General features: G+C 42.3%; 1 protein-coding gene across 1 annotated transcript in view; it reads right to left on the bottom strand.

Annotated features, from left to right (window-relative positions):
* Window positions 1-14791, bottom strand: part of lactb (lactamase, beta) — a 145111-nt gene extending 130320 nt beyond the window's left edge. The window contains exon 1 of the mRNA XM_069902953.1: window positions 14050-14791. Coding sequence (XP_069759054.1) covers window positions 14050-14784 — 735 coding nt within the window. The 5' untranslated portion in view covers window positions 14785-14791. The remainder of the gene's footprint in view (window positions 1-14049) is intronic.
* Between the last annotated feature and the right edge of the window lie 10797 nt (window positions 14792-25588).

Genomic DNA, 25588 nt, shown 5'->3' with positions numbered 1-25588 from the left:
CTAGGGCTATCATAACAAATCTTTTTTGTGCTCCATCCAAATCGAGTCCAAATTCTTTGTTTCTTATATTACTTAGGAGGAAGATCTCTGGGTTTTTTGGTATATTGCTTTTTGTGATTTTATTTAATATCTGGTTTAGATCTTCCCAAAATTTTTCCACTTTCTCACATGTCCAAATTGCATGAATTGTTGTTCCTGTTTCCTTTTCACAGCAAAAACATCTGTCTGATACTGTTGGGTACCATTTATTTAACTTTTGAGGTGTGATGTATAGCCTGTGTATCCAGTTATATTGTATTATTCGTAACCTCGTGTTTATTGTATTTCTCATGGTTCCGGAGCATAGCTTCTCCCATGTTTCTTTCTTTATCTTTATGTTTAGATCTTGTTCCCATTTTTGTTTAGGTTTACCGTTTGTTCTCCTTTTCTTGCAGTTTGACGTACATGTTTGTTACAAATTTTTAAATTATCATTGTGTCTGTAATCACATATTCAAAATCGCTTCCTTCTGGTAACCTCAGACTGTTTCCCAATTTGTCCTTCAAGTAGGTTTTCAGTTGGTAGTATGCAAACATTGTATCGTGAGTTATATTATATTTATCCTTAATTTGTTCAAAGGATAATAATTTATTTCCCAAAAAACAATTTTCTATTCTTTTGATCCCTTTTCTCTCCCATTCTCTAAAGGAAAGGTTATCTATTGTGAAAGGGATTAGTTGATTTTGCGTCAATATTAGTTTTGGTAGTTGGTAATTTGTTTTATTCCTTTCTACATGAATCTTCTTCCAAATGTTGAGCAGATGATGCAATACCGGTGAATTCCTACGTTGCACCAATTTTTCATCCCATTTATATAGTATATGTTCAGGTATCTTCTCCCCTAAATTATCTAGTTCTAATCTGGTCCAATCTGATTTTTCCCTTGTTTGATAAAAATCTGATAGGTATCTTAATTGTGCGGCTCTAATAATAATTCTTAAAGTTTGGTACTTGTAAGCCTCCTTGTTTGTACCATTCTGTTAATTTATCTAGTGCTATCCTCGGTTTCCTCCCTTTCCATAAAAATGTCCTTATTATTTTCTTTAACTCCTTGAAGAATTTCTCTGTTAGGTGTATTGGTAATGACTGAAATAGGTATTGTATCCTTGGGAAAATGTTCATTTTAATACAGTTTATCCTTCCTATCAGTGTTAGTGGTAAGTCTTTCCAATGCTCTAAGTTGTCTTGTAATTTTTTTCATTAATGGATGGTAATTGAGTTTATATAGATGGCCGAGGTTTTTATTTAGTTGTATACCTAGGAATCACATTGCTTGTATTTGCCATCTAAATGGCGATTCTTTCTTAAACTTTGTGAGAACCGCATTATTCATTGGCATTGCTTCACTTTTATTTGCGTTGATCTTGTACCTCGATACTTCTCCATATTCCTTCAATTTCCTATGTAATTCTTTTATTGATATTTCTGGTTCTGTTAAGTATATTATAACGTCATCTGCAAATAGACTGATTTTATATTCCTTCTCTTTTATTTTTATCCCTCTTATTTTATTTTCTGTTCTTATCAGTTCTGCTAGTGGTTCTATAGCTAACGCAAACAGTGAGGGAGATAGTGGACATCCCTGCCTTGTTGATCTGCTTAAGTTAAATTGTTTTGATATATATCCATTTACTGTCACTTTCGCCAATGGCCCCTTATATTATGCTTTAATTCAATTAATATATTTCTCTGGTAGGCTGAATTTTTGTAGTACTTTGTCAAAGGCCTTCTCTGTGTCTAAAGCAATCGCTACTGTTGGAGTTTTATTTCCTTCTACTGCATGAATTAAGTTAATAAATTTACAGATATTGTCTGTTGTTCGTCTTTTTTTAATAAATCCAGTTTGGTCTAGATTTACTATTTTTGGTACGTAGTCAGCCAATCTGTTTGCTAATAGTTTAGCTATTATCTTATAATCTGTGTTAAATAGAGATATTGGACTATATGACGCTGGTGCAAGTGGATCTTTCCTTGTCTTTGGAATTACTGTAATTATTGCTGTTTTGCAAGAATCTGGTTGATTACTTCCAGGAGGGGAGGAGTTAATAAGTGTTTAAATGTTTTATAGAATTCTATTGGGAATCCATCCTCTCCTGGTGTTTTATTGTTCGGTAGTTTTTTTAATATCTCCTGTAATTCTTCTATTTCAAATTGATTTATTAATTTATTTTGCTCCTCTGTTTGTAATTTCGGTAGTTCAATTTTAGTTAGAAATTCATCTATTTTGTATTCTTTCCCTTCGTTTTCAGTTTGATATAGTTGCTCATAGAATTCCCTGGTTTTCATTGATCTCCGTTGGATTATATGTAATTTGTTTGTCCTCTTTCCTTAATGTCAATACCATTCTTTTAGTGTGTTCTGTCTTAAGCTGCCACCCTAGAATTTTGTGCGTTTTTTATCTCCTAGCTCATAATATTTCTATTTTGTCTTCATTATGTTCTTCTCCACCTTATATGTTTGTAGTGTTTCATATTTTATTTTTTTATCTGCCAATTCTCTTCTTTTAGTTGTATCTTCCTTTATTGCTAATTCTTTTTCTATATTTGTTATTTTCCTTTCCAACTGTTCTGTTTCCCGATTGTAGTCCTTCTTCATCTTTGTTACATAACATATTATTTGCCCTCTGATGAACGCTTTCATTGCGTCCCATAGTATAAACTTATCTTTCACTGATTCCGTATTTATTTCAAAGTACATTTTAATTTGTCGTTCAATGAATTCTTTAAAATCCTGTCTTTTAAGTAGCATGGAGTTTAATCTCCATCTATACATTCTTGGTGGGATGTCCTCTCGCTCTATTGCCAATAACAGGGGTGAGTGATCCGATAATAGTCTAGCTTTATATTCCGTTTTCCTAACTCTCCCTTGAATGTGGGCTGATAACAGGAATAGGTCTATCCTTGAGTATGTTTTATGTCTACCCGAATAATATGAATATTCCTTTTCCTTTGGGTGTTGTTTCCTCCATATATCCAAAAGTTTCATTTCTTGCATCGATTTAATTATAAATTTGGTTACTTTGTTCTTTCTGTTAGTTTTTTTTCCAGTTTTATCCATGTTTGAGTCCAAATTAAGGTTAAAATCCCCTCTTATTAGTATGTTCCCTTGCGTACCTGCTATCTTCAAAAAGATATCTTGCATAAATTTTTGATCTTCTTCATTAGGTGAATATACATTGAGTAAATTCCAAAATTCTGAATATATCTGACATTTTATCATTACATATCTCCCTGCTGGATCTATTATTTCCTCTTCTATTTTGATTGGGACATTTTTATTGATTAATATAGCTACTCCTCTGGCTTTTGAATTATATGATGCTGCTGTTACGTCCTATCCAATCTCTCTTCAATTTATTATGTTCCACTTCATTTAGATGTGTTTCTTGTACGAATGCTATGTCAAGTTTTTCTTTTTTCAGTAAATTTAACAGTTTTTTCCTTTTGATTTGGTTATGTATTACATTAATATTTAAAGTCATATAATTCAACATAGTCATTTCATACTTTGTTTATCTTTCCTTTCTGTTTCCTCATCACCACCTTCCCTTCTTATCCATTTCTGCTTTCTTTTTTTGAACACATTATAAGACATTTCTAAAACATAAAATATTTCCACTATTCTCATATCTAAAATTCCTTTAACCCCAATAGTCCCTCCCCTTTCTGAGTTGCCCTTTGTTCCTTGTCGGGCAACCACATCTCCCCTCTCCATTTGGATTTGCGAATCCGCTCGCAAGCGTCAACTGATTTCGCAGTGACAGTTATTCTTCCCCACCCAGCCCCCCCAGAAAAGATTTTAATCTTCATATATAAAAGGTCACTCTCTTAATTCCCTCCTTACTTCCTTTCTTCCCTTTCTTTCCCTTCTTAGTTCTTACCTATACTCTATTTATATATATATAGTTTGTTGTCATTTTTGTTCTTGATACATCTCTTCATCTCTCTGTCTGTTTTGTAGTTGTTCTGCAAATTTTCATGCTTCTTCCGGATCCGAGAATAGTTTGCTTTGCTGCCCCGGAATTACTATTTTTAGTACCGCTGGGTATTTTAACATAAATTTATAACCTTTTTTCCATAGGGTCATTTTTGCTGCATTGAACTCCTTTCTCTTCTTCAGGAGTTCAAAACTTATATCTGGATAGAAAATAAAATTTTGACCCTTGTATTCCAGTGTTTTTTTTGTCTTCTCTTATTTTTTTCATTGCCTTCTCCAATATATTTTCTCTTGTTGTATATCGTAGGAATTTTACTAGAATGGATCTTGGTTTTTGTTGTGGTTGTGGTTTAGGGGCTAATGTTCTGTGTGCCCTTTCTATTTCCATTTCTTCCTGTAATTCTGGTCTTCCTAGGACCCTGGGGATCCATTCTTTTATAAATTCTTTCATATTTTTGCCTTCTTCATCTTCCTTGAGGCCCACTCTCTTTATATTGTTTCTTCTATCATAATTTTCCATTATATCTATCTTCTGAGCTAACAGCTCCTGTGTCTATTTAACTTTTTTATCAGATTATTCTGATTTCTTTTTTAAGTCATCTACTTCCATTTCTATGGCTGTTTCTCGTTCTTCCACCTTGTCCACTCTTTTTCCTATATCTGTCATGATCATCTCTAATCTATTCACTTTTTTTTCTGTACTTTTTATTCTTCTTTTTATTTCACTGAATTCTTATGACTGCCATTCTTCTCCTGTTTCCATATATTCTTTAAAAAAATATATCCATGTACTTGCCCTTCCCTTCATCTTCCATTTCTCTGTGCTCTTCCTCCTCTTCTTCTGAGTCCACTCCAGGATCTGTGTCCTTTACCTCTGTCTCTTCTGGTTTTCTTGTTGGTTTGTTTGTTTTATTTTGTTGGGTATTTTTGGTCTTCTTATTTTTATTAGAAGTGTCTTGGTGTTGGTCTTCTTCCTCTGGGTTGGTCATCTGTTGTTTCTTTGATTTCTTATTTTTATTCTCTTCCTTCATGTTCTCATTATTTTCTATGTTTTCCGCTTGCTGTTGTGTTGTAGTTGTCTGTTTCAGCTGTGGAGATCGACTCCTCAGCTGGTCCCCCCTCCCGTCAGTGTTATTTTTGTCATGCGCGGTTGCGCACTTTTGTTTGGCTCTGTGAGCCATTTTTGTAGTCCCGAGTTCGGGGCTTCGACTGACCTCAGGGAGCGGGCTTCTCTCTCCATGGCGGGCCTCCTCATACCGGTAAGGCCTTCACCTTCCTCCTCCGATGTCCTTCCTTCTTCTTTTCTTCCCGTTATTTTTGGTTTTTCTTTCTTCGCTGCCATTTTCTCCACACTTTCACTTTATTATAGTTTTTATATTTGTGCCTTTGTTTTTTCTCTATCTTTTTTTTAACTTTTCTGGAGAGGGCTGGAGTTCCCTGACCGGCCACTACTCCATCACGTGACTCCTCCCCGGGGACACTTAGGGTTAAGGGAATTTTAGATGTGGGAGTTGAAGTATTTTATGTTTTAGAAGTGTTACCATACATTGAATTCAAAAAGGGAAAATTGAGAAATGAAAATGGGGAAAAGGGGGAAGATGGTGGTGAGGAAGCAGAAATGAGGTGTAAACAGAGTACGAGATGGCCATATTGAACTATATGACTATAAATATTAACAGAATACATAACCAAATTAAAAGGAAAAGGATATTAAATTTACTGAAAAAAGAAAAAATTGATATAGCATTTGTGCAGGAAACGCATGTAACTGAAGTGGAACACCATAGATTAAGGAGAGACTGGGTAGGACACGTAGCGTCAGCATCGTATAATTCAAAAGCCAGAGGAGTAGCTCTATTAATCAATAAAAATGTACCAATCAAAATAGAGGAGGAAATAATAGATCCAGCAGGGAGATATGTAATGATAAAAGTGTCAGATATATTCAGAATTTTGGAATTTGGTCAATATACATGCACCTAATGAAGAGGATCAAAAGTTTATGCAAGATATTTTTTTGAAGATTGTAGATACACAGGGGAATATATTAATAGGAGGGGAATTTTAACCTTAATTTGGACCTAAAGTTGGATAAAACTGGACAAAAGACTAGCAAAAAGAATAAAGTGGCCAAATTTATGGTTAAATCAATGCAGGAAATGCAACTTTTGGATATATGGAGGAGGCAGCACCCAAGAGAGAAGGAATACTCATATTATTCGAGTAGACATAAAACATACTCAAGGACTGACCTGTTCCTGTTGTCAACCCATATCCAAGGGAGAGTTAGGAAAATGGAATATAAAGCTAGATTGTTATCTGATCACTCACTCCTGTTATTAGCAATAGAATTGGAGGACATCCCAACAAGAACATACAGATGGAGGTTAAACTCCATGCTACTTAAAAGTCAGGAATTTAGGGACTTTATTGAACGCCAAGTTAAAATGTACTTTGAAATAAATACAGAATCAGTGAAAGACAAATTTATATTTTGGGATGCAAAGAAAGCCTTCATTAGAGAGCAGATAAGTTATGTAACTAAAATGAAAAAGGACTACAATCAGGAAATAGAACAGTTGGAAAGGGAGATAGTAAGTACAGGAAAGGGAGATAGTAAGTACAGAAAAGGAACTAGCAACAAGGGAAGATATAACAAAAAGAAAAGAATTAACGGACAAAAAAATAAAATACGAAACATTACAAATGTATAAAGTGGAGAAGAACATAATGAAAATAAAGCAAAAGTATTACGAGCTAGGAGAAAAAATGCACAAAATATTAGCCTGGCAACTTAAAACAGAACAAGCTAAAAGAACTGTATTGGCATCAAGGAAAAAGGACAAACAAACTACATATAATCCAATGGAGATTAATGAGAACTTTAAGGAATTTTATGAACAATTATACCAAACTGAGAACGAGGGGAAAGAAGACAAAATAGAAGAGTTTTTAGCTAAAATTGAACTGCCGAAATTGCAAGAAGAGGAGCAAAACAAATTGATAAAACCATTTGAAATAGAAGAAATACAGGATATATTAAAAAAGCTGCCAAACCATAAAACACCTGGAGAGGATGGATTCCCAATAGAATTCTATAAAACATTTAGAGTTATTAATTCCTCCTCTCCTGGAAGTAATGAACCAGATAGAAGAAACACAAAACTTGCCAGATTCATGTAAAACAGCAATAATTACAGTAATACCAAAGACGGGGAAGGATCCACTAACACCAGCATCATATAGACCAATATCTCTACTTAATTCAGATTATAAGATAATAGCAAAACTATTTGTAAACAGATTGGCTGACTGTGTACCAAAAATAGTAAAATAAGATCAAATTGGATTTATTAAGAAAAGACGAACAGCAGATAATGTCTAAAAGTTCATTAACTTAATTCATGCAGTTCAAGGAAATAGGATTCCAACAGTGGCTGTTGCTTTAGACGCAGAAAAAGCCTCTGACTGGGTAGAATGGAATTATTTATTCAAAGTATTAGAGATTCAACCTACCAAAAAAATATATTAATTGGATTAAAGCATTATATAATGGACCATTGGTGATGGTGACAGTAAATGGATATGTATCGAACCAATTTAAATTAAGTAGGTCAACTAGGCAGGGATGTCCACTATCGCCCTTATTGTTCGCTTTAGCAATAGAACCATTGGCAGAACTGATAAGAACAGAAAATAAAAGGGATAAAAATAAAGGAGAAGGAGTATAAAATCAGTTTATTTGCAGACGACATAATAGTACACTTACAGAACCAGAAATATCAATAAAAGAATTACATAAGAAATTGAAGGAATATGGAGAAATATCGGGGTTCAAGATCAACGTAAATAAAAGTGAAGCAATGCCAATGAATAATGCGGATTATACAGAATTTAAAAAAGAATCACCATTTAAATGGCAAACATAAGCAATCCAATACCTAGGTATTAGATTAGATAATAATTTAAGCCACCTGTACAAATTAAATTATCAGCCACTAATAAAGAAATTGCAGGAAGACTTAGAACATTGGAAAGAATTCCCACTAACACTGATAGGGAGGGTAAATTGCATTAAAATTAATGTCTTCCCAAGGATACAATACCTATTTCAATCGTTACCAAACAGAGAAATTCTTCAATGAACTAAAGAGAATAATAGGAAATTCTTATGGAAAGGGGGGGAAACCGAGGATAGCGTTAGATAAATTAACAGAGTGGTACAAACAAGGTGGTTTGCAGTTACCAAACTTTAAAAATTATTACAGAGCAGCACAATTAAGGTATTTATCAGATTTTATTCAGAAACGGAAAAACCAGACTGGACTAAGATAGAGCTAGATAAAATAGGGGAGAAGGTACTGGAACATATACTTTATAAGTGGGATAAAAAGCTGGTGCAATATAAAAGCTCACCAGTACTGCACCATTTACTCAACATATAGAAGAAGATTCACTTAGAAAGGAAAAAAAACAAATTACCAACTACCAAAATTATTATTGATGCAAAATCAACTAATCCCTTTCACAATAGATAACCTTTCCTTTAGAAAATGGGAGAGAGAGAAAAGGAATTAAAAGAAAATTGTTTTTTTGGGAAATAATTTATTAACATTTGAACAAATGAAGTACAAATATGGTATAACTCACAGTACAATGTTTGCATACCACCAACTGAAAACCTACTTGAAGGACAAATTGGGAAGTAGACTGAGATTACCAGAAGGAAGCAGCTTTGAATATGTGATTACAGAAACAACGATAATAAAAAGATTTATAGCAAACATGTACATCAAGCTGCAAGAGAAGGAAAATGATGAAATAAGCTATAAACCCAAACAAAAGTGGGAAAAAGATTTAAACAAAGATAAAAAATGAAATATGGGAAAAACTATGCTCCAGAACTATGAGAAATATAATAAACACGAGGTTACGCATGATACAATATAATTGGTTACACAGGCTATATATCACACCCCAAAAGTTAAATAAATGATGGGATCAAACAGTATCAGACAGATGTTTTCGCTGTAAAAAGGAAATGGGAACAACAGTACAGGCAATTTGGCATGTGAGAAAGTGGAAAAGTTTTGGGAAGATCTAAATCAGGTATTAAATAAAATCACAAAAAGCAACATACCAAAAAATCCAGAGATCTTTCTTCTAAGTAATATAAGAAGTAAAGAATTAGTCCTCAAACTGGATGAACACAAAAAAAGATTTATTATGATAGCCTTGGCTATAGCAAAAAAATGTATAATGTCAACTTGGAAATCAGAAGAGAGCCTGAGAGTACAGCAATGGTACATGGAAATGAATAAATGTATTCCATTGGAAAAAATAACATATAATTTTTAAAAATTAAGTCACATTATTTGAACAAATTTGGGAACCGTACATGGAACACAACGGAGAGGGCCTACCGCGGACCTCCACCCCCTAAAACGACAGAATGAGAAGACGAAATGAACTGACCCAGCGGGTAAAAGTAGATGACACAATTTTCTTGTTTATTTTCATTGTGTGATGACATTGTTTAATGGGTTTATTGTATTGTATATGTTGAACGTTAAATGGGTTTGGAGAGGGGTGGGAAGGTAGGGGGGGGGGGAAAAAAGGCCACTGTATATATTTAAGAGGGAAATGTTTGTATGTATTTTGATTGATATAGTTCACAGTGTGAAAAACTTTTAAAAATTTAAAAAAACATAACATAAGCACAGGCACTTTCTACCAGGGAAAACACCGTGCCTTTCTGAATGCGCTGTGGCCAGCTCCAAGGCGCAGAATCCAACCCTTCTCAGGGAAGGATAATCTGCGGAGCGCTGTGCTCCGCACGCCTGACCTGAATGTACAGCCGCTGCAAGTGGCTGGTTAGGGGCAGACTGATGACGCCGTAGCCCACAACCCATCTCCCCACTCACCCCTCTCCCTCCATGACCCCCTCAAGGCAAGGGTGGCAGGCAGGAGCCATTGGGGCAGCGGGAATCGTCGGGGCAGCAGAGACCGGCAGTGGGCACCATCAGGGCAAGGGCAACCGATGTGGGATGTGAAAGCCTCACCGGGCTGCTTTGGCCTTTGGGCCTGCTCTGCTTGGGGGATTATGGGTAGGGAAGACTGCCATGCACTGCTGCGTATTTATGACAAGTGGCACTACGGCACCAGTCACCCCGGCTCCGGAGGCTCTGTTCGATATGAATATGGCGCTGGTGCAGCCTTTTAGGGCTGCTATCTGAAAGATAAGTTTTAAGTTTTAGATCTGCTCTTGTAGCCGGCCTCCAGGTGGAGGCCTGACATGAAATGGCCTCATGTTGGCCAATGAGCCCATGTAAGCATCCCACCTGCCTCCATGTGGCCTTTATCCCTCCAACCCATAGTTCTTGCACATCTGTTCTGCAATTGCATCCCCATTTTTTTTTTTAAATCCAGCCTATACCAATTCACCCACCACACTGTACATGATTTTGCTTTCCCAAATCCATTGACTATCCAAATCTGCCATTTTGTAAAGAACTAGATGCATCTTTCCCACTGCCAATACCAGGTTAATTAGCCTATTCCCTGCTTTCTCTCTGCTTCCTTGTTTAATAGTAGGGTATAATTAGTTAGTTCCAACCCAGTTAAAACTATGGCAGAGTGCACAGAAAATGACCAACAATGTACTATTATTTCTGTCGTCAGTGACATAAATCTGTGATGTAGATGATAAGTCCCTGGACATTTTCTGTCAATACGGAGGTCAGTCCTCCTCACCAGACCACATGTTCCCCAATGTTTCCTGGAAATCATTTGTGAAGACAGAACCAAACTGGTCACACAAACACAACGCTGGAGAAACTCTGCAGGTCACACGGTGTACTTTATATAGCAAAGATAAAAATACATCACCAATGTTTTGGGCCTGAGCCCTTCATCAAGGGATGAGCAGGGCGGCATGGTTAGTGCCACGCTGTTACAGCGCCAATGTTCAAATCCGGCGCTCTCTATAAGAATTTTGTACGTTCTCCCTGTGTGTGCCTGGATTTCCTCCCACCCTACAAAATCTCTAAATTTAAATTTAAAATGTAGGTAGGCAGTTGAATAAAATGTATTTGGTCTGCTACATTATTGTTCTCCATTGTAAACTTTGGACTGCAAAGAACCAACATTTCTTTACACTGATATCAACCACAATCCACCTCTGTCATATTCTCTTCTCTCTCTGCTGTCAGAAGATAAGCAAGTTTGAAAACACACACTTTCAGATTCAAGGAGTTTCTTGCTGTTATCAAACTCTTGGACAGACCACTCATTCATAAAAGAAACTGTTTAACTCCACTTTTTTCCCTTAAAACCTTATGCTACATTTATTGTTTGATGTGACAGTTTTGTTTTCATCCTTACATTAAATGTTGTACTATGTATTGGATAGTACATACAACTGTACTGTACCTTACTATGCACGGCAATAAATATAGGTACACAATCCTTTATCCGGACATCTAAAATCCGGAAAGCACCAAAATCCGGCAAGTAAGGAGAGAGTTGGGAGCGCGAGTCGGGCAGACGGGAGAACAGCAGCGCGAGTCAGGCAGTAGACCGGCAGTGCGACTGGAAGGGGGTGAGGGTGGATACAGCAACACAATTCGTGTGGGTTTAAATCTGGCTTTCTGAAATCCGGAATTCGTAACACACTGTCCCCCAAGGGTTCCTGTAATTTGATTCAGAGAAAAGGCTAGTGATCTGAAATTGATGAATGCATCAGTCTCAGGCCCCACTCCTCCATACTGAGCACAGCATCCTCCTGAGCTCGTTCCACTTACCCACCACCTTACATATGAAAAATTTGCCCCTTGCATCATTCCCTTTAAATCTTTACCCTCTCAATTGAAACCTACGCTTACTGTCCCACCCAGAGGAAAAAGAATGATGATTCTTGGACTACAAGGATGATTGAGATGAGATTCATAAGAATGATACCTTACAATATAATCTGTTTGATTAAAATGTGGAGAACCTTGGATGAAATTATCTAAGTGTAATTTATCTTTTTGACTTTTAACATGCATGTGTACTCTATTTTTGGATGTGAAATTTCAGTGTTAATATAAATATTGGATAAAGAATGAGTTCACGAATGAGAGGGTTATCATATGAGGAGCATTTGATAGCTCTTGGCCGGTCTTCGTTTGGAAAATAAGGGGGAATCTCATTGAAACATTTGGAATGTTGAAAGGCGTGGACAGAGTAGATGTAGAAAGGTCATTTCCCATGGTGGGAGGTCACAATTTCAGGATTGAAGGGTGTCTGCTTAGAAAAGAAATGCGAAGGAATTTCTCCAGCCAGAGTTTGTTGTGGTGACCAGGGCATTGGGCGTATTTAAAACAGAGATCGACAGGTTCTTGATTAACCAGGACCTCAAAGGTTATGGGGAGAAGGCCGGGTAGCGGGGCTGAGTGGAAAAATGGATCAGTACATGATCAAATGGTGGACAGACTCGATGGGCTGAATGGCCTATTTCTGCTCCAATGTCTTATGGTCTTGTACAACGTGCTCCTTAAACTCACACAGAGCCTCTTTGGAATAGGAGAGCCAAAAGCTGAGGTAAGAATGGAGTAGAGTAGAGAATTAAGTGACAGGCAACAGGAAGCTCTCGGCCAATCCTACCAACTTAACATAGGTTGGTATTTCTCCCAATATAGAGAAGAATACATTGCAAACACCAAATGCAGTAATTGGAAAAAGTGGCAATACATTTTCGCCTCAATTGGAGTGAGTTTTTGTGTCTGTTTGGCAGGAATGGAATAGAAGGTAGCTCTTGCAATCGCATACGATAAGGGGTGACAATAGAACAGTGAACCACTGAGCCGCAGAGGAAACTAGTCAACAGAAATGTGTGTCTGGCAGTGGAACCAGAAATTGTGAAGGATGACCTATGAAATGTGAAGGTTGAAGGGTGGAGGGTAGAAGGTGAAGACAAAGGAACTGGTGAGAGCAGAAGTACAACAAATAAATAACACATTATCAAGGCCTCTGAAAACTATGGTAGGAGGAAAGGCACAATTCAGGAAGAAACGTCAGTGATATGGTTAGCGTAGCAGTTACAGTGCTAGCAATCAGGACCAGGGTTCAAATCTGGTGCTGTCTGTAAGGTGTTCATACCTTCTGCCCGTGGGTTTCCTCTGGATGTTCCACCCTTTAATAATCACGGGGGTTGTGGGCTAATGGGCCAGTTACCGTATGGTATAACTTAAATTTTTTTTAAAACCTTGACCATCAGTTTTTTTTTCTAGGGTTGGACTAATTTTAAATTAGACGATTAAAACCTTGACAATTTGTGATGGTGATTTGGATTTCTCTCCCCATAAATACAGGCTTGTTCCAGAGCTTTTACGTTCCTTAATTTGCTCTCTAACTTCACATCCCAAATCCTTTTATTTGGATCTACATTCCAGTGGCTCCCACTGAACTATCAACCAGATGACCCTGACACCACCAAATCATCCTCATGGGAATCTGAGCCGCCTGTTCCTCCTCCCTACCCCACTTCACCCAGGGTCATACACCAGACATTTAACTCTGTGGCTCTTTCCATAAGTTCATCTGAGCCAAGAGTTTCAAGTGGAAAGGGAGAGGGTCTTAATAGTGAGGGAAGAGGCTTAGGCCAGATCCAGGCTTGGGATTGACCCCTGATGGGCCTAGGCCTGGGATGGGCCTGACCCGGGATTGGCCCCTGATGGGCCTGACCCGGGATTGGCCCCTGATGGGCCTAGGTCTGGGATTGGGATTGGACCTAGACTCCAGATTGGCCCTAGGCCCCGGATTGGCCCTAGGCCCCGGATTGGCCCTAGGCCCCGGATTGGCCCCTGATGGGCCTAGGCCCGGGATTGGCCCTAGACTCCGGATTGGCCCCTGATGGGCCTAGGCCCGGGATTGGCCCTAGGCCCCGGATTGGCCCTAGACTCCGGATTGGCCCCTGATGGGCCTAGGCCCCGGATTGGCCCTTGGCCCCGGATTTTCCCCTGATGGGCCTAGGCCCGGGATTGGACGGGCTTGTCTCCGGGAGCTGAGCCTCGGGCCCGACCCCCTCCTCACCTTGACCCTCTGCAGCAGGTCGCGGGCCGCCTCCAGCGTCGCCGTCGTCGCCGCTGCCGCCGCCGCCCCCCGTCTCCGCTGCTCCGACTCGCAGTCCGACCGCCGGATGAAGAAGCCGGCGCCGAGGCCGAGGCCGAGGGCCACCGCCACGCCGAGCCCCAGGCCCCGGCGGCCGGTCCGGCCCGTCGCCCGCGCCCAGTCGCTGCACGGACGCCTGACGACCCGCACCGCCACGGGGACGTGGAGGCCCAGGGACCGGCACAGGCAGGGCAGGCAGGCGGCCATGGCCCGGGGGGAGAGAGGGTGGACCGGGGTGAGGGGGCGGGGCCAGGAGGTGGCACAGGCGGAGGGCGGGGCCAAGAGGGCATCACCATGATGGGCGGGGCAGGGAGGGACCACGGGGGATGGAAGGGCCAAGGGGAGGGCGGGGCCAGGAGGGGGCGGAGCCAAGAGGGCATCACCATGATGGGCGGGGCAAGGAGGGACCACGGGGGATGGAAGGGCCAAGGGGAGGGCGGGGCCAGGCGGGGGGCGGAGCCAAGGGGCCATCACCATGATGGGCGGGGCAAGGAGGGACCACGGGGGATGGAAGGGCCAAGGGGAGGGCGGGGCCAGGAGGGGGCGGAGCCAAGGGGCCATCACCATGATGGGCGGGGCAAGGAGGGACCACGGGGGATGGAAGGGCCAAGGGGAGGGCGGGGCCAGGAGGGGGCGGAGCCAAGGGGCCATCACCATGATGGGCGGGGCAAGGAGGGACCACGGGGGATGGAAGGGCCAAGGGGAGGGCGGGGCTAGGAGGGGGCGGAGCCAAGGGGCCATCACCATGATGGGCGGGGCAAGGAGGGACCACGGGGGATGGAAGGGCCAAGGGGAGGGCGGGGCCTTGTGCAGGGACGTGAGGTGGACAGGGAAAGGCGGGGCCAAGGGAGGTCAGGGTGAAGGGAGGAGGGGCCAGAGGAAGAGGAGCAGCCAGGGTGTGGGGGATCCAGGGGAGGGTTGGACCAGTGGAGGGTTGGACCAGTGGAGGCGGTGGGTCAGGAGAGGATGAGGGGCCAGGGGAGGTAGGATCAGGAAGGGTGGGGACAGATAAGGTGGGACAGGGCTAGAGGAGGGCGGGACAGAGCCAAGGGGGAGGGGTTATGGGAGATGGGACGGGGAAGGGGAGAGCAGGCCAGGAGGAGGGGCCCCAAGGGAGGAATGGCCAGGGGAGGGCGAGTCTACGGGAGGGGAAGGGGCAATGGGGAGGCCGGGGCCAGAAGGGAAGGCCAAGGGGGGAGGGCAAGCCTGAGGGTAGGAGTTGGGGCCAGGGGGGGAGGAGGAGGGGTTAAGGGAGGAGAGGCCAGAGGAAGAGGAGCAACCATGGTGTGGGAGGGGCCAATGGAGGGTTGGTCCAGTGGAGGGTTGGACCAGTGGAGGCGATGGGTCAAGAGAGGATGAGGAGCCAGGGGAGGAAAGGACAAGGGGGAGGAGTAAGGGCCAGGGGAGGAAAGGACAAGGGGGAGGAGTAAGGGCCAGGGGACAGGGGCCAAGGGGAGGAGAGGCCGGGGAGGGAAGGGCCCAGGCAGGATGAAGGGCAATGAGGAGGGAAGAGCCAGGGTTTGGGGTAGGGCAGGGGAGGGCTAGCCCAGGGGAAGGTGGGGCCAATGGAGGAGGAGGAGAGGTCATATTCAGGGGCAGCATTGGTGGAGATGACGAAGTTGAGGATGCAAGAGGTGGTCATTCATCGAGTCGTCTGTTTTGAGTAGTCCAGTGAGGCGTTTATTCGTAGTACACCAGAGGGTGGTGTTACAGGGGGTTAGTGATAGAGCACCACATCCACGGTGTAGTTTTACTCGTGCCATACTGGAGGAACACAAGGCAGTGTGCCAGCATTTTCAGCCAAACACCTTTATGGAGACCAAAGTGGGAAGGGGGTGATACAAGTATATGAAGAGAGAAAGAACCTGGGGTGGTATCGGAGAGAAGGTGGAGGGATGCAGAGAGAGAAGTCTTGGATGAATCAGGATTCACAACCTGTTGCGGGCGAGATCAAGGGCGTTTAAGGCTGGGGATTGAGATCTCTACAAGAAGTCAAAGTACGAGCTGTGGAAAGCTATCTCTGAAGCAGGAAGCTAGAAACAGATCTATGCCAGCTATGACAGGGAGTGCAGCCATTACAGCCAACAAAGCGAGGGGGAACACTGTGGATGCTGAGATGCTTCATTACCCGATGACCTGAACATCTTCTATGGCCACTTTGAGAAGAAGAGCCCAACAGTCCCTATTAGAATCCCTGTGATATCCGTCTCTGAGGATGACATCAGAACATCAATCAAGAGGGTGAACCCTCGCAAGGTGTCAGGCCCTGACGGTGAACCTGGCAGGGTACTGAAAATCTGCTCCAACCAACTAGCTGGAGTGTTCACGAACATTTTCAACCCCTCATTGCTGCAGTCGGAGGTTCCCACCTGCTTCAAAAGAGCATCAACCATCCCGGTGCCCAATAAGCATAGTGTGAGCTGCCTCAACGACTTTCACCCAGTAGCACTAATGTCTGTGATGAAATGCTTTGAGAGGTTGGTCATGGCCAGAATTAATACATACCTAAGCAATGGTTTGGACCCACTGCAATTCACCTATCATCACAATCTCTCCAATATCACTGGCTCTCCACTCAGCTCTGGATCACCTCAAAAACAACAATTCATACATACAGCTACTCTTCATTGACTACAACTCAACCTTCAATAGCATTATTCCCTCAGCGCTGGTCAAGAAACTACAAACTCTGGGCCTCTGTACCCCGCCCCCCCCCCTGCAACTGGATCATTGATTTTCTCATCGGATAACCAGTCAGTATGAATTGGAAAAAACGTCTTCTCCTCCTCCACGACCCAGTGCTCATCGAGGGCTTAGTAGTGGAAAGGGTCAAGAACTTCACATTCCTGGGGTCTTGACATCTCTGAGGATCTGAAGGCTCCATGTTGATGCAATCATGAAGAAGGCTCGCCAGCAGCTATACATTCTGAGGTGTCTTGAGGAGATTCAGTATGTTATCGAAGACTCTTGAAAACTTCTAAAGGTGTACTGTGGAGAGCATTCTGGCTGGTTGTATCACAGCCTGGTATGAAGGCACCAAATCTCAGGACAAAAATAAACTCCAGAGGGTTGCTAACTCAGCCTGCGACATCACAGGCCCAGACTTCACTCCATCAAGGACATCTACAAGAGGTGGCATCTTCAAAATCAGCCTCTATCCTCAAAGATCCCCACCGCCCAGGCCATGCCCTCTTCACTCTGCTACCATCAGGAAAAAAGGTACAGGAGCCTAAAGGCGAGCACTCAGCGGCACAAGGACGGCTTCTTCCCTCCGCCACCAGATTCCTGAATGATCAATGAACCACAGACATGGCCTTACCTTTTCCTGCACTGTTATTTTGACTTATTTATTATTATTATTATTGTAAGATGGTTATAATATGAATGTTTGTTCTGTGGCGCTGCCGCAAAACCCCGAATTTCATGACTTGTTTATGACAGTAAATTCTGATTCTGAAGAGGGAAGATATTATATGGGGTAGTTAAAGGAATTAAGTGGGAGGTTTTTTTTTTAATTTTTTAATTTTTCACACCATAAACCACATTAACCATGATACATACTTTTTCCTTTTCAAATATATACAGTGCCATTTTCTCCCCCCCCCCTCCTCCCATCCCACCCTCCCTACCTCCCACCACCCCCCCCCCGTCCATTTAAATTACAAAATCTAGGATACATTAAACCAGTCAAACAATGTTGTCATTCAATAAAAATAAACAAGAAATTCCACTGAGTCAATTCTTTTCATTTCCTTCTCCTTTCGTTAATTTAGGTAGTGAATGTCCCCGGTAGGTTTTCTCTATTGTGTTTCATGTAAGGCTCCCATATTTGTTCAAATATTTCAATATTATTTCTTAAACTATATGTTATTTTTTCTAATGGAATACATTTATTCATTTCTATATACCATTGTTGTATTTTCAAATTATCTTCCATTTTCCAGGTTGACATAATACATTTTTTTGCTACGGCTAGAGCTATCTTAACAAATCTTTTTTGTGCACCATCCAAATCAAGTCCAAATTCTTTGTTTTTTATGTTACTTAGGAGGAAGATCTCTGGATTTTTTGGTATATTGTTTTCTATTATTTTATTTAATATCTGATTGAGATCTTCCCAAAATTTTTCTACTTTCTCACATGTCCAGATTGCATGAATTGTTGTTCCCATTTCTTTTTTACATCGAAAACATCTATCAGATACTGTTGGGTCCCATTTATTTAACTTTTGAGGTGTAATGTATAGCCTGTGTATCCAGTTATATTGTATCATACGTAACCTCATATTTATTGTATTTCTCATCGTTCCAGAATATAACTTCTCCCATGTTTCCTTTATCTTTATATTTAAATCTTGTTCCCATTTTTGTTTAGTTTAACCATTTGTTTCCTCATTCTCCTTTTCTTGCAGTTTAATATACATATTTGTTATAAATCTTTTGATTATCATTGTATCTGTAATCACATATTCAAAGTTACTTCCCTCTGGTAAACTCAGACTGCTTCCTAATTTGTCCTTCAAGTAGGATCTCAATTGGTAATATGCCAGCACTGTATCTTGAGTTATATTGTATTTATCTTTCATTTGTTCAAAGGATAATAATCTATTTCCTGAAAAACAATTTTCTATTCTTTTGATCCCTTTTTTCTCCCATTCTCTAAAGGAAAGATTATCTATTGTAAAAGGGAGTAACTGATTTTGCGTCAATATTAGTTTTGGTAATTGATCATTTGTTTTATTCCTTTCTACATGAATCTTCTTCCAAATATTGAGTAGATGATGTAATACTGGAGAACTTCTATGTTGTACCAATTTTTCATCCCATTTATATAATACGTGTTCAGGTATCTTTTCCCCTATTTTATCTAATTCTAATCTAGTCCAATTTGGCTTTTCCCTTGTTTGATAAAAATCTGATAGGTATCTTAATTGTGCGGCTCTATAATAATTTTTAAAGTTTGGCAGTTGTAAGCCTCCTTGTTTATACCATTCTGTTAATTTATCTAGTGCTATCCTCGGTTTCCCCCCTTTCCATAAAAATTTCCTTATAATTTTCCCTAACTCCTTGAAGAATTTCTCTGTCAAGTGTATTGGCAATGCCTGAAATAGGTATAATATCCTTGGGAAAATGTTCATTTTAATACAGTTTATCCTTCCTATTAGTGTGAGTGGTAAATCTTTCCAATGCTCTAAATCGTCCTGTAATTTTTTCATTAGTGGATAATAATTGAGTTTATATAGTTGGCCGAGATTTTTATTTATTTGTATACCTAGGTATCTTATTGCTTGCATTTGCCATCTGAATGGTGATTCCTTCTTAAATTTTGAGAAATCCGCATTATTCATAGGCATTGCTTCACTTTTATTTACGTTAATCTTGTAACCCGACACTTCTCCATATTCCTTCAATTTCTTATATAATTCTTTTATTGATGTTCTGGTTCTGTTATGTATACTATAACATCATCCGCAAATAAACTGATTTTATATTCCTTGGGGTTTTCTCAGTGTTCATGTCATTGCCTGTCAGACTGTCAAAGAGGAATGTGATGTGTTGTTGAGGAACCTTGACGGACCATTTCTATCCATAGATGCTGTCTGACCTGCTGTGTTCCTCAAGATTCCAGCTTCTGCAGTTGTTACGATTCTCACAATTGCAAATAAGAAACTGTCCTTTGAATCTGTTGGTGTGTGACCTGGCACTTGTGAGCCGCCTTACCATCAGGAAGAGGCAGGACAGAAATGTGGCAGGGTGGAATTAAACTGTTCATATGTTGTCTGCTTTTCCAAGGCAACAGTATTTAGAACATAAGAAATAGGAGCAGGAGTCGGCCATCCAGCCCGTTGATCCTGCTCCGCCAGTCAATGGGATCACGGCTGATCTGATGATCGGCTCATCTCCACCTACCTGCCTTTTCCCCATATCCCTTAATTCCCCTACTATGTAAAAATCCATCCAACCTTGACTTAAATATATTTACTGGGGTTGCCTCCACTGGGCAGTGAATTCCAGATTCACCACCCCCTGGGAAATGCAGATCCTCCTCATCTCTGTCCTCAATCTACTACCCTGAATCTTGAGGCGATGTCCCTGTAGCGTAGATAAAAGCTCACACTCAACTCGAGGGAGAACAAACATTTTTATTGGCTTACAACACAGGTAGGGTTCATGAAGGGGCTTCAGAGGAGTTCTGGGTTTAGGCAGGAAACCAGTGTTATATACTGGGGGAGGAGCCAGGAGGAGGCACCAGTCGTCAGTGCAGCCCACTTCTAGTGAATCCCAGTTCACTACAGTCCTCTAGTTCTGGTCTTCCCCCACCAATGGGAACAACTTACCTACCTCTATCTTATCTAATTTCATAATTTTATACATTTCTGTAGGATCCCCTCTCATTCTTCTAAATTCCAGTGAGTACAGCCCCAGATGGTTCAATCTTTCCCCATACACTAACCACCTCATCTCTGGAATCAACCTGGTGATCAACCTCTGCACAGTCTCCAAAGCCAGTTTATCCTTCAAGTCAGGAGATCAGAACTACAGATGGAGTGATATTAGTGGAATTGAGGGTATGTGATGATTTGAGCTGCATTCACACCTCTGGTTGAATCTGGTGCAAAGGAATAGGTTGCTGGAAGAACTCAGCGGGGCAGGCATCATCTGTGGAGGGGAATGGAGAGTCACTAAATGTGGCAAGGGAAGATAGCCAGTGGAAAGAGCAGAAGGAATGAGGTGGGGCCCAGAAGATGAAGGGGACAGATAGAAGGGCAGAGGGTGGAGTTGGCAGAAAGAGACAGATGAAAGATGGGTGGCAGAAAAATAAAGGTTAAAGAGGTGGGGAGATGAGGGGATGATCAGCAGGACCACAGACCACTGGAGTTGTACTCTGATGCCAGGAAGTGATAGGAGGGAGATGTGGTGGTACAAATTAGTATCAACAACACAGTAAAACAAGACGAGCTTCTGGGGACCGAATGGGCTGAGGACACTTCGGCATTCACAGTTTGGTTGGTGGACATTTTGAAGCTCGTCGTTAAGGTGTCCAGAATTTGGCGCTGGACATTTTGGCCCGCCTGCTCCACTCACTGTCTGTTGGCCAACTCCGTCCTGCCATAATGCCTGAACCCCCAGCGATGCAGAAACTCCAGAAAACCCCTCCCCCCCCCAGCAAACAAGGGTTTTTCGTAGCTTATATCGATATTTTTAAATTATTAAAAACATTAAGAATCAACAAAGGGCTTTTGGGTAAATTATAATGATATATTTATTATGTTTAAATACATATAATGGATTGATTAATTGAATGATTATTTGTATAATAGGTGATTATTTCCTCCCCCCACAGATGCAGACTGTCCAAAGCCCTTGTTTGCCAGGGCAGCGGTTTCCTGGGGGTGAGGGAGTTTCTGCAACAACAGGTGATCAACGCGGGGGGGTTCAGGCAGTGCTGCAATGCCAGGCAGCGCGCTGGGTCCTTGGCCAGCAAACCGTCCATCATCAAAATGCAAACACCAAAATATCCAGTGCCAAACTACAGGTGCCAAAATGTCTTAGATTCTGAAACAGAAAATCAGGATTGTAATGGTTCTAATCTCTGAATTGCTGCCTGTTCCACAAGCAGTGAGGGTAGGATCAGAAAGTTACAGCAAATGAATGCTCAGCTCAAGAGCTGTTGCAAGGGTCAGGGGTTCAGGTTGGCGGATCATTGGGATCACTTCAGGGGAAGGTCTGACCTGTACAAAAAGGATAAGTTGCACCTGAACTGGGCAGGTTTGGTTTAAACTAATTTGGCAGAAGAATGGGAACCAGATGATTGTGGGTGAATGTCAAAAACAGGAAGCAATCACTTTATTGGGAGTGAGCTAAATGCCCCCATAGCTCTTGGGTCACTGAGTTGACAAGGAGCCATAAATTACGGGGTCGTAGTTATGGGAGACTTCAACTTCCTGAATATTGACCCTTTGTTACTGCAAGAAGGATGGATGGGGCAGAATTTGTCAGGTGTGTCCAAGAAGGATTCCTGATAGAATCATGTGGACCAGCTGACTCGAGGAGAGGCTACACTGGACCTAGCACTGGGTAATGACCCAGTGAGAGTGGCCACAACTCCCTCAATTTTAGCAAAGCTATGGAAGACGATAGGAGCAGACTAAGTGTTTAATTGGGGAAACAGAAACTAGGGAGAGTATATTGGGAATAGATATTCACAGGAGAAGGTGCAGAAGAAATGTGGAGTCAGTTTAAGGACCACTTGCGCCAGGTTCAGGATAGGTTTGTCCCACTGGGTCAGGGAAACGATGCGAGGGTAAAGAGATGGTTGCCAAGAGAGGTGGAACCAAGAAGATAGCACATGTAAGGCTTCAGAAACAAATATCAGGAAGGGCTCATGTGAATTTTATGGTAGCCAGGAAGGAACTTAAGAAAGGATTTAGTAGTCCTAGAAGGGGGAAACGAGAAGACCTTGGCAAGTAGGATTAGGGAAAAGTTTACACAAAAGTGCTCAAAGCAGGGGCAGATGCCTCAATAAAATGGTGGTGGTAGGGGGGGGGGGGGGGGGCGCACAGCCCTGCAGGCAGAAGGGAGATAAGAACAAAAGCTGAGGTGCTGGGGGAGGGGAGAGTTCTGATTAAGGGATAGCTTTTATTCAGGCACCTTCCTGAATTCAGCTCATACCCTTGCTCTTGAGTCAAGCATCGCCCAGTGCCTGAACAAGAGTCCCTTCGCTGCCACCGCTCCTGCCGCCGCGCAGACTCCAAACCATTGGCAACCTGCGCTCCAGATCCAAACCTCCAAGCCCTCATCCTCCAAGGCCCTTCAGGAGTCCTTCTGGCCCTCAGCACCATTTAGAGTCCCAGTTCCGAGACCTGGTTCCCTTGAGCCAGTCTCCAGCTGTCTGCGTGAACAGATGAAGGAATCTCAGGTTCTATGTGATGTCTTGTTTGTATCTGACAATAAATCTGAATCTGGTGTTTTTTTTTTCCCAAATCCTGCAACCTTGAGATCTGTGCCCAAGATGGCAGAACCTGTACTGGGCAGCAAACCTCGAGGGGTGCAGACTTCAGGGGAGCAGTGGACTGTCGCAGCGCACCAGAAAGCGCAGGTTGCCAATAGTTTGGAGTCTGCGCAGCGGCAGGAGCACTGGCGGCGAATCCACGGCACTCGTTGACTCTGAAGGGACTCTCTTTTGTTTCTCTTGTTCAGGCACTGGGCGATGCTCGACGCAAGATCAAGGTATGAGCTGAATGCAGGAAGGTGCCTGAATAAAAGCTATCCTTTTATCCTGTGTAGCTGCTAAGCTCCTCTCTAGTCCACTGCCATGGTCCTCATCCTGTCGGGCCATCTCTTACACTTCTCCTCAATGGGATGGGGAGGTGGGTGTTCTCCCCATTTCTGGTGTGCTGTGACAGTCCGCTGCTCCCCCGGAGTCTGCAATCCCTCGAGGTTCGTTGCCCAGCACAGGTTCTGCCATCTTGGGCACAAATCTCAAGGTTACAGGATTTGAAAAAAAACACCAGATTCAGATTTATTGTCAGATAGAAGCATGACATCACATAGGATCTGAGATTCCTTTATTTGTACATCGGACGAACATCTAAACAAATAAAAGAACTATGAATGGATAGCAAATGTAAACAAACTGACGGTTCAATACAGGGAGAGCCATAAAGTACATGTCATAGTCCTTGAGTCTCTGGTTGAGTTTGTCGTTGAGGAGTCTGATGGTGGAGGGGGAGCAACTGTTCCTGAACCTGGTGGTGTGAGTCTTGTGGACCCTAGACCTCTTTCCTGATGGCAGCAGCGAAAACAGAGCATGTGCTGGGTGGTGTGGATCCGTGATGATTGCTGCTGCTCTCCGACAGCAGTGTTCCCTGTAGATGTTCTTGTTGTTGAGGAGGGTTTTGCCTGTGATGTCCTGGGGTGCGTCCACTATCTTTTAGAGGGCTTTACGTTCAGTGATATTGGTGTTTCCACACCAGACCATGATGCAGCCGGTCAGCACACTTTTCACCACACATTTGTAGAAGTTTGCCAGGGTTTCTGGTGTCATACCAAACCTCCACAAACTCTTGAGGAAGTAGAGGCGCTGACATGCTTTCTTCATGATGCCTTTAGTGTGTTGGGTCCAGGAAAGATCTTCCGAGATAGTGACTCCCAAGAACCTAAATTTGCTCACCCTCTCCACCTCTGATCCCCCACTGATCACTGGATGTAAACCTCTGACTTTCCTTTCCTGGTCAACAATCAGCTCCTTAGTTTTGGTGACATTGAGTGCAAGGTTGTTGTTGGTGCACCATTCAGACAAGTTTTCAACCTCCATCGAGTCTGCTGATTCGTCCCCATCGTTTATACAACCCACATCTGTGGTATCGTCGGCAAATTTGTTGATGGTGTTACTGTTGTACTGTGCCACAGACATAGGTGTAAAGCGAGTAGAACAGGGGGCTAAGAACACAGCCCTGTGGGGCTCTGGTACTGATGGAGATTGTGAAGTTCTTACCAACCCTCACTCATAGTGGTCTGGAGGTGAGGAAATCCAGGATCCAATTACATGGTGGGGTGTTGAGTCCCAGGCCTTGGAGTTTGCTGATTAGTTTTGAGGGGGTGATGGTGTTAAATGGCAAATGTAACCAATAAAGACATCCAGATGTTCCAGGACTTTGTGTAGGGCCAGAGACCTGTTGCCGCGACAAGTGAACTGGAATGGATCCATGTCACCGCTCAGACAGGAGCTGATATGATTCATCACCAGCCTTTCAAAACTCTTCATCACTTTTGATGCAAGTGCTACTGATCGATAGGCGTTAAGGCCAGTTGCTACACTTGTTTGAATCAAGAGGGTGCCACGCTCTGGTGGAGTGAGATATTGAAGATATCCATGAATACCTTAGTAAATTGATCAGCACAGATCTTTAGTACTCGGCCAGGAACTCCATCTGGGCCAGATGCTTTCCTCAGATTCACGCACGACACCCTCCGATATGGACAGGATGGGATCATCAGGGGACGTGGGGGTGTGGATAAAACATGCTAAATTCAATAAAAGTTAATTTAATGTTTCTCCAACCTCCTAAATCTGAAATTGTCTTTGTGTTCAGCTTGAGGTTGTCTATCATAATCCCCATTTTTTTTCAGGAAGCAAACCTTTGGAAAATATTTGTAGTCCAGTGTAATTGAAAAACACAGAAATTCTGAAGGAACTCAGCAGGTATCAGAGTCCAAAGGAGGTAAAGATATATTACTGATGTGAGATTCTGAGAGGCATAAATAAGGTCAGCATCTTTTGTCCCAGGATGGGAGTAACAAACACCAGAGGACGTCTGTACAGAGCGAAGGGAGGAAAGTTTATGGGAGACGTCAGGGATTTTTTTTAAAACATAGATGTGGGAGCCAGGGATGGTGGTGGAGATTGGTACAATGGGAGCATTTAAGAGACTCTGAGATGGGCACTTGTATGAAAGAAA

Source organism: Narcine bancroftii, chromosome 11, assembly GCF_036971445.1.
Source record: "Narcine bancroftii isolate sNarBan1 chromosome 11, sNarBan1.hap1, whole genome shotgun sequence".
In the NCBI taxonomy this organism is placed as follows: Eukaryota; Metazoa; Chordata; class Chondrichthyes; order Torpediniformes; family Narcinidae; genus Narcine; species Narcine bancroftii.
Note: the sequence above shows the minus strand (reverse complement) of the source record. Positions and strands in the feature narration are given on the sequence as shown.